The 12,366-nt window shown below is 38.8% G+C and overlaps 1 protein-coding gene across 1 annotated transcript; it reads right to left on the bottom strand.

Annotated features, from left to right (window-relative positions):
- Positions 1–3,244: 3,244 nt before the first annotated feature.
- On the bottom strand, positions 3,245–6,409 carry LOC137036223 (uncharacterized). The gene has a single exon (XM_067410258.1). The coding sequence runs from the start codon at positions 6,407–6,409 to the stop codon at positions 3,245–3,247; it is 3,165 nt and encodes a 1,054-aa protein (XP_067266359.1).
- Between the last annotated feature and the right edge of the window lie 5,957 nt (positions 6,410–12,366).

Below are 12,366 nucleotides of genomic sequence, written 5' to 3'. Positions count from 1 at the left end.
ACCCAGATTCCAATTAACACGTCACGTGATCTACAACCAACATAACCACATGTGCAAATGAAGCTGCTAAAATCATCTCACTCATTTCCAAGGAGGAATCATAAGTTAATGCATGCAGGAGAATAGTATCATTATAAATATATTCACAGTTAATGATTCTCAAATGCATAACCTAATTCACATTCCTGTATTATGATTCACAAATGTGACCCTGGACTACAAAACCAGTCATAAGTTGCACAGGTATATTTGTAGCAATAGCCAACAATACACTGTATTGTTAAAGTCAAAATTACTGATTTTTTTTTTTTATGCCAAAATCATTAGGATATTAAGTAAAGATATTTTGTAAATTTCATAGCATAAATATATCATAAGTGTATTTTTGTGCATTGCTAAGGACTTCATTTGGACAACTTTAAAGGTGATTTTCTCAATATTTTGATTTTTTGCACCCTCAGATTCCAGATTTTCAAATAGTTGTATCTTGGTTAAATATTGTCCTATTTTAACAAATACATCAATGGAAAGATTATTTATTCAGCTTTCAGATGATCTCAATTTCAACCTCAATTTAAAAAAAATGTACCCTTATGACTGGTTTTGTGGTCCAGGTTCACAAATGTACATTAAAAACATTATTTATACAGTATGTGTAACCTGATGCACATTCACAAAATATGATTCACAAATTCAAAATTTACAAACACAGTTCACACTTTTTTATTATTATTATTATTATTTAGGTATTGACAAATCATGAATGCATAACCTAAATGCGCATTAAAAACATACTATTCTACTTATGTACTACTTGATGCAAATGCACAAAATATGATTCATAAATTCAAAACATGTTTTATAAACACACAGTTCACCCATTTTTTTAAAGGTTTTTACATTTAGGATTTGATTGTGATTCAGTTCATTAATGCATAAAAGATTAATGAATGCATAATGTTCAAATTTTATGATTTACAAATACACATGTTACCTGATGCACATTCACAAAATATGATTCAAAAATTCAAAATATGATTCACAAACTTTTTTTTTTTTTTTTTTTTTTTTTACATTTAGGAATTGATTGTTCCTAAGAACAGGAACAGGAATTTGCATTTGGAAATCACTACATATATTTGTGGATTGCTTATGTTTTTGACTTTTCTTACAAGTTAACATAGATATCAAGAGTTTTGATCATAATTTTCCAGTACAGCTATTCAACTCTGTCTCACATTCTGTCGAGCAGTATCTCTACTGTGTGAAGTCATTTATGCCGAACAACTCTTAATCGTTGAAGTTAAAAATTAAAAAAGAAAAGTGATCTCATGTCACATTTTCATTGTGACCAGCCCAAATCAAGCCACAATGACAAGCAATACCTTCATTGAAATTAGAGTAATTTATAAGCATTTTGAGTATGTGAATGTGTGAATCGTGTTTTGTGAATATAATCATTTTGGGAGTAGTCTGATCCCAGAGCAGCCCACCTCAGGAGAGCTCATCTGAGCTAATAAACATCACTTAAGTTGAAGAGAGCTCACCCTTTTCATTTAGCATGCACAAGATGCAGCTGTGCCTTTAGCACAAACAGTGAGGAGTCAATGAACTGGGGAATACAGAGACTAGAGACATGGGCTATGTTCTAAATGGAATACTAGTGTACTGCTTAAAACATACTGTATAGTATACACTGAATTAGGTTTGTCAAATTTACCAGTACTACTGGTACCAGTTGGTACCAAATAAATAAATAAATAAATAAGAAAATGTTGACGGTACCAGATTTCTTCAGTACCCGCTGATAGACATGCATTCGTGATTGTTTGAGTGCTCTTTGAGCATCGAAGCTTACTATTTACAGAGTGTTTTTACGCAAGTTGAGCATTGTAGTCAATCACATTGTGTTGAGCATTGTATGAAATTGCTATGATACGGAATATCCGCGGGAGCGTTACGAGTATCTTCTTTCAAAGATAGTTTGTTTCTGTACTGTTTCTATATAAAAAATGTCGACACAATGTAAAGTATTTGCTCTGGCTCTTGTGTTAAAAATTTTTTGTTACGTTATTATGCTTGTTGTTGCCATCTGTTAAAAATTAATGTGATTTTAATGGTAAAATATTGTAAAAATGCAAAAAAAATAATAAATAAATAATTGTAAATAGGTTAACAGTAAGTTCCCATACTATATACAGGAAAAAACTGTAAAACGTCTTACCAGACAATTTTTAAAATTTTTAGAAGTAAAAAAGAACAAATCAATGTATAATTTACAGTCAAAAACTGTAAACTGATATTCCCACAATTCCCTGCATGACACTCCACATTTGAAAGTATTTTGTTAAAAATAATCATGTTTTTGTTATCAGTTATGTACATTGGGGTTTTATGTTACATCTTCTGTTGTTTAATGATGTTTATTGCATTATGTAAGTGTAGTGCGTTACCTGTACACCTTCTTTATATTAGTATATACTTCAGCTCATGGAAAAGATACTTGTGATGCAAACTCTGATTCTTCATGTGGCTTTCTCTTTTACCACCTGCATTATAATGTAGTTGTTGTCAGTATATGTTAAAGGTACAAAACAGATTTTAGTAGTAGTGCATTGTTGAATTTACTGGTTTACATTAAAATTTTATTGTTTGTAAATTACAGTTTTATACTGTAAAATGTACAGTTTGTTCTGTAAATGTGTTTCCAGTTTTTCTGTATTTTTTTTTTACAAAATTATTCTGGCAACCACAGCTGCCAAAATTATTTTGTAAAAACTACAGATTTTTTTTTACAGTGTACTTTTGTTTTTTTGCAAACTTTATTTTTATTTTTGTAAACAAAAATATATTAATTTCTAGTTTTTATCTTTTATCTTGTGGGGAAAAATACAATCATAAACATTTCGCACATTTTTGCTACTCTGTTGATGTCACATGACCTCACTTACAGTACATGTATGTTTAATTTCATGAGATGTTATTTTGCATTTCAATCCAATCTTGTTTGTTTAAAAAACATCTTAACACAATATTTTACAATTGATTTTTTTTATATCAATATCAATATATACTATTGGATACATCTATACTGATGCTGTCTAACCCAGTCACTAACTATAGTACATGACTGTAGCTTTCAGCCAGGAGAAGATGTCGTCAGGTGGCGTCCAACTTTCACAGGGTGTTTCAACCCTGAACCACAACACCCTCCAGTTGGCGGGTCGGCAGTGGTGGCCAATCACTACCCACCTCCTCCTGGCCCCCAGCTCAACTCCTCCCTCCTACTCCAGAGCCAGCAAGACGCTCTTTCTGCTGCCTCACCCAACCTACGAACAGCTGTCTTCCTTTCCCTACCTTGTAAGCCCAGAGCTGTGAGTGTCTTCCACACAGACTGTGCCGGGAAGCCCCTACACCCGACCTCAACTGGGAATAGCCAGGTCTGCCACCCTTTGGCCCTACACTGCTCTACGAGGTCCTGATACTTGGTGGCTTTCCGCTCATAGGCCTCCTCGCACCCGTCTTCCCACGGGACTGTCAGTTCGATCAAGATTATTTTCCTTGCCTCCTCGGACCATAAGACCATGTCTGGCCTCAGCTGTGTTTGCACAACATGGGGGAAGACTAGTTTCTTTCCCAGGTCCACCCTCATCTCCCAGGCTTGTGCTGCTAGCAAGAGGCTCTTCTTAGTCTTCTTGGGGGCTGGTGGTTTCTCCCCTTCTCTGACGAACTGAATAGATGTTGCCGGCCTTGTACTGGTCTGGTGCTTTTTCTGCCTCTCCCGCTCAAAGATGTCAGCCAGTGCACTGAGAACCTTGTCATGGCGCCACCTGTATCTTCCTTGGCTAAGAGCTGTTTTGCATCCTGCCAGTATGTGCGCCATTGTTCCCCTCCCTCCGCATAGCCTACACAATGGGTCCTCCCTCATTCCCCATCTGTGGAGGTTTGTTGGTGACGGAAGGGTGTCATACACTGAACGGAGCAGGAAGGAGATACGAAAGGGCTCCAGTCTCCAGATCTCAGACCATGTGATCTTCCGCTTCTGCAAATCCCACTTTGTCCAGGCCCCTTGTGCTCCGAGTTCGACAGCCCTAGACCTGCGCCTTTCTTCCTCCAGTTGTCGGACCTCTGCTTGAATCATGTCCCTCCTTTGCCGTGAGTCTGCTTTTCCCCATTGCTGGAAGTGGGTAGATCCGAGTCCTTGCCTCCCTACACATGGGTTCCCGATGATGTCCTTCAGCTTCAATGCCCTTTCAGCTTGTGCCACTGATGTGTCAGCCACCCATTTGCGTCCTGATCTTGTAGTGACGCCTGCTCTTCTGACTTTTTCATCAGTGGAGTCTTGGTACATCATCACAACCCGACACTTTGCCACCTTGAACTCTTCCACCACTGATGAAAGGGGTAGTTGTACCTGACCAGACCTGGTATAAAGCCCTACTGACATGAAGCTTGGTGGGATTCCGAGCCACTTGCGAAGGTGTTTGTTTACTCGCCTCTCGACTCCTTCCACTGTTGTCATGGGTACTTCATAAATTGTCAGTAGCCACATGAGTCGTGGTAGCAGACCATGCTGGAAGAGCCAAGCCTTAAACTTTCCTGGCAGTCCTGACCCCTCAATCTTACTCAGCCATGCATCTGCCTGTTTCTCTGTCCTGGAAACGTTACATCTGTCGGTCAAGGATGCGTCATACCATTTCCCTAGGCACTTAATTGGGTTTTCCTCAATCGATGGTATCATCTCCCCCTGTACTTGCAGCTGGAACTCGCTGGTCACTTTCCCCCTTCTGATCACCATACTTCTTGATTTCCTTGGTTTGAACTTCATCCGAGCCCATGTTGCCACGTCATCAAGAACCTTCAGGATCCACCTCGCTTGCACATGGGTTGAAGTTGTTATGGTAAGGTCATCCATAAAGCCTCTTATTGGCGGTTGGCGGATGCCAGACTCCATTGATGGCCCCCTGGATTCCTTTCCTGCAGCTGTTATAAGCAGGTTCATTCCCATGACAAACAGGATGGGGGAGATGGTGCAACCTGTCACGATTCCCTTTTCAAGGTCCTGCCACTGCGTTGTGAAGTGGGCTGTTCTGAACCGTAATTTAAATCCTCCGAAGTAGCTGGTAATTATATCCCTGGTGTGGTGGGGAATATGGTAGTGTTCCATAGCCGTGTTGATGAGGCCATGTGGGATTGAACCATATGCATTAGCCAAGTCGAGCCAGACAACCGTTAGGTTTCCTTTGTTCTTCTTGGCCTCCCGGATCAGCTGGTTGAGGATTCCCGTATGTTCCAAGCACCCGGAGAAACCTGGAATGCCGCCCTTCTGGACTGATGTGTCGACATATTTGTTCTTCACCATGTAGGTAGTCATCCTTTTTGCCAGGACAGAAAAGAACACCTTGCATTCGACGCTTAGGAGAGAAATGGTTCGGAACTGACTGATGTCCGCGGAGTCCAATTCCTTAGGTACGAAGCACCCCTCTGCTCTTTTCCAGGATGATGGAATGATACCTTTTGTCCATATCCTTCGCAACAGTTTCCATAACCTGCGGAGGAGCATCGGGCATCTCTTGTATACTTTATACGGTATACCGCTTGGTCCTGGGGCAGATGCTGAACGGGCTTTCTGTACAATGTCCTGGACTTCTCTCCATGTTGGTTCATTGGTATCAAACTCTTCCTCAGGAGTTTCTGCAGTTCTGCTGATCTTTGGGTGTGCACCACAAACCTGGTTCCTGAGGGCATCACTGTGGCTATCCTTAAGGAACTCTTCTACAACTTCCTTAGGGCTGGACAGTCTTCCAGATCTTGCTTCCCCCAGCAGGGTTTTAGTAAACCTGTATGGGTCCTTAATAAACTGTGCCCGCTTGGCCTCCTTCTCCTTCCTTAGTTTCAGAGACCTTTCTGCCCTTCTCAGTCTGCAGAGTTGCCCTCGAAGTCCACTGGTTAGATCTTTTATGCCCTTTCTTTCTTCAGCACTTGCTGTTCTGAACTGCTTGTTGAGGGTCTTAATCTCCCTCCTCAATTGCAAGATCTCTCTTGCCCTCCTGTTAGGCTGATTTACCTGAGTTCCGCTGCTACCCTTTCTCTCTTCTGTGCCAAAGCGCTCTCTGGCCATGGTGATGATGATTGTTGTCATACTGTCGATTTTCTTCTCAGCTGATCCTGCTAATGTGGCCTCAAGCACTCTGTCCAGGTCCCCATCTAGTTGATTCCATGCAGCGTTGTTGTTTGCTTGGGGCCATCTCACTTTCTCTGTCGTAGGTTGGGTGCCTGAGGTAGTATTAGGGGAGTCCTTCCTGTGGTTTTGGGATGGAGCAGGTGCTGAGAGGTCTCCTGTACTGTGGGGTGCTTCCTGACAGGAGTCCTCCTGCGTCTCACTTAGTGTCTCCACTATGCGCTGCATCTGCTTCTTCCCTTCTCCACATTGGGTCTTAGATTGATGTATTTTAAGTATAAATAAAATATATATATATTACACAAAAGAAATAGTAAGAATAATATGGTGGTACTTAATTCCAAACACAGCCGTGACAAGTTCACTGACCAGCAGGGGGCACAACAAATCATCCCCAGAGAATCACTGACAAAGCTTTACTTAGTAAAGCCATAAAACCTGTTATAGCTCCCATTAAAATGAAGCTACACCATTAAGCACTTAGAGTTAAGCAACTGACATGTCCCATAAATTCTATAGATCAGTTAAGTTAAGATGTAGATATGTAAGAAACGAGTTCAAACAAGAGTCTCCAGTGTCATTGCTAGTGAGTCAGGGACACATGTGAGATATGGCAGCACTGTTGCTAGGCATTACCTGGCATGGCACAGGTGCAGTTTCGTACAGTAGGTATTATTTTTAGCCTAAGTGAAATCAAAGGAAAGACACTTTTTGCACACTAAGGTCCCAAGCAGATTAAGCATGCCAGCCTGAATGTCAGATTTAAACAAAGGTAATTGGAGAATGGTGCAGTCAACCATGACCAGTGTGGCTATATTGTTCTTTTCAGCTCAACAGATGGAACATGAAATTAAAGTTTTGCTTAAAAACGGGCTGTAAACATAGTATGCCCTGGTACTGTAATTATGAGGTGTCACACAGAATGTGAATTTCAATTTTAATGAGTCTGATTTGCATAAAATAATTGGAGACAATGTCCACTACTGTTTAATGAAATTTATAGAACAGACTAATTCACACTCTAAACTCTGATTGGATGAGCCACATTTGAAGTCTGGTGATAAATGCACACCTGTGAGCGCACATTCAATATGCCACTAAGCAAAGATAACTATAACTATACAGTTTTATTAATCGTTCTAATTCTACAGCAGTCCACAACACATCTGTAATGATAACAACAAACATTGACGATATTGCTGGAATCACTTTTAGTGCTTCTGTCATTAAAGTTATTATGAAAAATCCATTCCACTATGGAGAAGGAAAAAAAAAAAAGAGAGAGAGAGATTTTTACTTCCAGAACCCTGTTGCACTCTATAAGCACCTATAGCAACGCCCTAGCAACCAGCCAGTACACCTTATCAACCACATTCCATTCATCCTCCATTTTAAATAGCTTTATAAACTTAGAAAGATGTGACAACATTTTCACTAAGTGAACAAAGTGATCAGTCAATGCTTACTATGTTTTACAGTGTACAAAGGCTCGAAATTGCAAAAAATGATAAAATTTTATATTAAAATTTCCTAATAATTTACTCACCCCCATGTCATCCAAGATGTTTATGTCTTTCTTTCTTCAGTCGAAAAGAAATGAAGGTTTTTGATGAAAACATTCCAGGATTTTTCTCCTTATAGTGGACTTCACTGGACTCCAAACGGTTGAAGGTCAAAATTACAGTTTCAGTGCAGCTTCAAAGGGATCTACACGATCCCAGACAAGGAATAAGGGTCTTATCTAGCGAAACGATCTGTAATTTTCTAAAAAAAAAAAAATTGTTTGAACTAAATTGTCATATACAATATGCTAGTGCAAGTATATAACAGTTAGTTCAAACTTTGACCTGTGGAGGGCAGTAATACACTTAGCAGTGTCTACACTTCTGGAATTCTAATAGAGAGGAAGAAGAAGAGAGCTAGTTCAAGCGTTTATGGTTAAAAGTATATACATTTTTATTTTGTTTTAGAAAATGACCAATCGTTTCACTAGATAAGACCCTTATTTCTCGTCTGGGATCATGTAGAGCTCTTTGAAGCTGCACTGAACAGTTTCATTTGGACCTTCAACTGTTTGGAGGCCATTGAAGTCCACTATATGGAGAAAAATCCTGGAATGTTTTCCTCATAAACCTTAATTTCTTTTTGACTGAAGAAAGAAAGACATGAACATCTTGGATGACATGAGGGTGAGTAAATTATCAGGAAATTTTCATTTGAAAGTGAATTAATCTTCCAAGAAACATTAACAAGAGTGCAGTTTTCCTGAATATCCTGAATAAACCATCATGATTGAAAACTTGACACTGATTTCATACAACAGTTCAATAAACAGTAAAAAGTAGTTAAAATTAAATCACTTACATTTTAGACGTAGTATTGTCTGTTTTTGTTCCGTTTCAGCAGTGAAAATAGTTCCAAACAAAGATCACGGTGGAACATTTGACAACACGTTTTCATTACTGAATGATTCAGTATTTTGAATGAATCGGTTGAGTCACAGATTCAATGACCCATTCACAAACATCTGCCTGCGTCTCAATGTGTGCATACTATCCATCCCAAATAGTATGTAACATTACTAATATTCAATACTATTTAGGGCGACTCACTCATTAAGATGGTCACCTGCTGCCACCTACTGGTGGTTTAGTTTCATGTTTATTCTTTCAACATTTCTTATTTGTATGTATATTCAACAGAATGAAAACAATCTCATAACATTATTTAATGCAGTTGTCATTTTTCAGTGTAAGTTATTTAATTTGACTGGTAACAGCCCTATAGTGTCTTGTTATTTTAATTTAATTTATTGATCAAATTTACGAATTTAAAATAAAAGATGAAGCATATATTTATAAGTTTAGGGGACAAAATGGCCTTAAAGTAAATAAATAGTAAAAGTAAATCACAAATATGAATATTTAAATGTCAGAGCTGACTGAACACTGATGAGAATATTGCACACATACATATATGCACGCGCACACACACACACACACACACACACACACACACACACACATATATTATATATATATATATATATATATATATATATATATATATATATACACACACACACACACACTTTAGTTGTGGTGTTCCTAAATTTTTTGCTGGTGCTCCTAACTTTTTAATGTTGGGAGCACCAGTGCTACCAAGTAAAAAAGTTAATTTCAAGCCCTGATGTATTTTGGGACTTTTTAGAAAGCAACTATTTCACTGCAACAGTAACAACTTTCACAGTCCAGTGCACTAAATTAAACTAGGGAGCTGATTAAGACACACCTTAGCAACAACCTGCCAAACACCTTAGCATAATGCCAATGACTCGTGATTATGCAGGACTATTTTCTTCATTCTCTGAAGAATGAAGCCATAGATAAAGTTCATTCATTGTGATAATCGAGCAAAGAAGGAAATTTACAAAGTGAATGTCAAAGTCTTCAAAAAACCTGAAATAATGTGATACCATTTGCATATTTTTTGTTCAGTAGCCTTTTAAACTACAAACCCTTTGGCTTGAATTGAATATTTAATGGCATGTCTGAAAGAAATAGCTCCTTATTGTACTCAAACCATTAATGCTCAATTAAATCTGGAATTTAAAGAAATAGGCTTAAAGGGCAGTGCATTAAAGTTCAGCTGATATTTAAACCCTTTATTCACTGCTGTTGACAGCTCTTAAAAGAGCACCACCTAGGAGTAAACAGAAACCTATATCACATGCGCAACAAGTTGTGATTCAGGCAGGCCAGAGGTAAACCTCACAGCGGAAAACAGCACCGTTCGCAAAGACCCGCCCCCTTTAGTTACTGTTGCTAAGTCCGACAAACCATGCCGCTATCAACAGACAATGTGTTCTCATGCAGTGAAAAATACATCGCTGAGCAAAGTGGAAACTGACAACGCGTAGACAGACAAGACAGAGCAGGTTACTTTTGATATGAAACAAAGTCTTAAATTTCAATTCATTTGTCATTTTTAAAGACATTGAAACAATAAATACCATTTTGTGTCTCTTTAATGTGTTGTGACAGATCGTCGCATTGCCTCAGTTCAAGCGGCTCGTGAACCGATCATCTCTTCCAACTAGTTTATTTATAGCATCAAATAAACATGAATGAACATCAGAAGGAATGTTGTTTCAATCACTGAAAGACATCAGTACACACCATTTTTCAAGTTCAAGTCCACCTAAGTTAATCTTCTAACTCCCCTGACTGCTTTGTCGGACAAAATGGCGGTTTTGGCGAATGATTGGTTAGATCGCCTGTCAATCAAACTCCTGGCAGGGTCAACAAGTCATTTCACTCGGCGGCCATCTTTGAAACGCCTCTTGGACATCCAAGTGCAGCTCCTATCTCTTTGAATGGGGAAACATCAGACTCTCTAAACCTGTTTGCCAATCTTTCGATTAAATTTTATATTTGAAATCACCAATAAAATCTGACAACAACATGTCTCATAAATTTGTTTCTAAACGCTCGAATCATGGCAAAAAACGTATTTTTCAGGCCGAATCAAGCTAATGTGCATGCGCAGTCTAAATGCGCGTCTCTTGTGTGCCTCATTTCGGAGGCGCGAGTCTGACTGTTTCTATAGGAACCGAAGCTTTAACGGCCGCTGCAGTGATGCGATGACTTTACCAATCGGCGATTGGCTCTTATTTCGAAGACGGGACTTTCCACTATATTGCGCGTTGCACTTTCTCCCATTCAAAACAATACGAGTGACGCGTCTTGTGTTATTCTATAGTCTTTGAGAAAAGTGTCCCGTTCAATCCCACATTTTTGCCAACGAAAGTAGCCTAGTTCCAAAAGAAACCAAAGCATCTGTCACCACGCAACACAACAAATGAAAGCCGGACTGGAATACAAGAAATTAGTGGAGCGGATATCCTCCAGTCAAAGCGTTCTGTGTTCACTCGGCTTATAATCCACTCCGGATTTTCCATTTCTTTAAGCGTCAGAGAAACCGCCTCCGAGCTATTGGGGAACGATAAGAAACACAAACGCTTTAAAAAACACAAAATTTTAATTGTTTCATTTCATTTAATTTCATTTTTATTATAATTTTATTTCATAAACCAGGCAAAAAGTTCGCAAGAGAAATAAGTAACAGCTCTAAAGCAAATTGCAGTTCCCAAATCAATGCTGTTAATGCATTTTCACTTTCCCAGCACTTACATTCTGTCCGTTCTCTCTGCATCCCTGTTTATTGCCTTTTTATGTTACAAACTTAGACAATTAGACCTTGCTTTATACAATTGATGCTCGTTGGAACTCAGTCAAGGACATAATATGATTTGCAAATGCAGTGTGACGATCACTTTTTTATTAGAATGGGATCAAGGTTAAGGTGAAAACCAAGATTCAATCCATTTAAAACAGCAGCAGATCAACAGTATGCTGTAAGCCTGCAGTACAATAAATCAACAGCATAAAAACTCCTGAGCGCAACAGATTTAAAATGACTCAATGTATGCCATTTATCTTTTAAATCTTTTGATAGCTGCTCTTTGGCTTTCACACTAAATACTTTAGGAATTTGAGTCAATTTGAGTATTGATTATGAATTAGTCAAAGTGCCAAATTAGTTTCCAGTATTAGATTAATTATTCTTGAATCAGTTAATGAGATGTCAGATAAAAACATAAATGCTTGCCAATACAAGAATAATATGTTATCCGCGAAGCGATTTTATGATTTGCTGAACATCTCAGGGCAAATAGAGAGCTAATGCAAGTTCTAACACAAGTATCTGTATTTCATTTACTCATACTTAGGGACTATTAATTATATAAACCTCTAGCCCTTAATATAATGATACCTCAAATCATGCGGCTTGTGTGTGCTTTTACTTTTCTAGGCCATTCAGACTCAAGCCTTATCACCGATCAGGCAAAACATTATGACCGCCTTCCTAATTTTGGTTTGGTCCCCCTTTAGCTGTCAAAACAGCCCTGACCCATCGAGGCATGGACTCCTCTAGACCCCTGAAGGTGTGCTGTGGTATCTGACACCAAGATATTAGCATCAGATCCTTTAAGTCCTGTAAGTTGTGAGGTGGATCCTCCATGGATCTGACTTGTTTGTTCAGCACATCCCACAGATGCTCGATTGGATTGGGATCTGGGGAATTTGGAGGCCAAGTCAACACCTCAAACTCATTGTTGTGCT

Source organism: Chanodichthys erythropterus, chromosome 14, assembly GCF_024489055.1.
Source record: "Chanodichthys erythropterus isolate Z2021 chromosome 14, ASM2448905v1, whole genome shotgun sequence".
Lineage (NCBI taxonomy): Eukaryota > Metazoa > Chordata > Actinopteri > Cypriniformes > Xenocyprididae > Chanodichthys > Chanodichthys erythropterus.
Note: the sequence above shows the minus strand (reverse complement) of the source record. Positions and strands in the feature narration are given on the sequence as shown.

What these genes read in the sequence shown, in the direction of transcription:
- LOC137036223 (XM_067410258.1), bottom strand. Translation starts at nt 6,409, where the DNA reads ATGCAGCGCATAGTGGAGACACTAAGTGAGACGCAGGAGGACTCCTGT.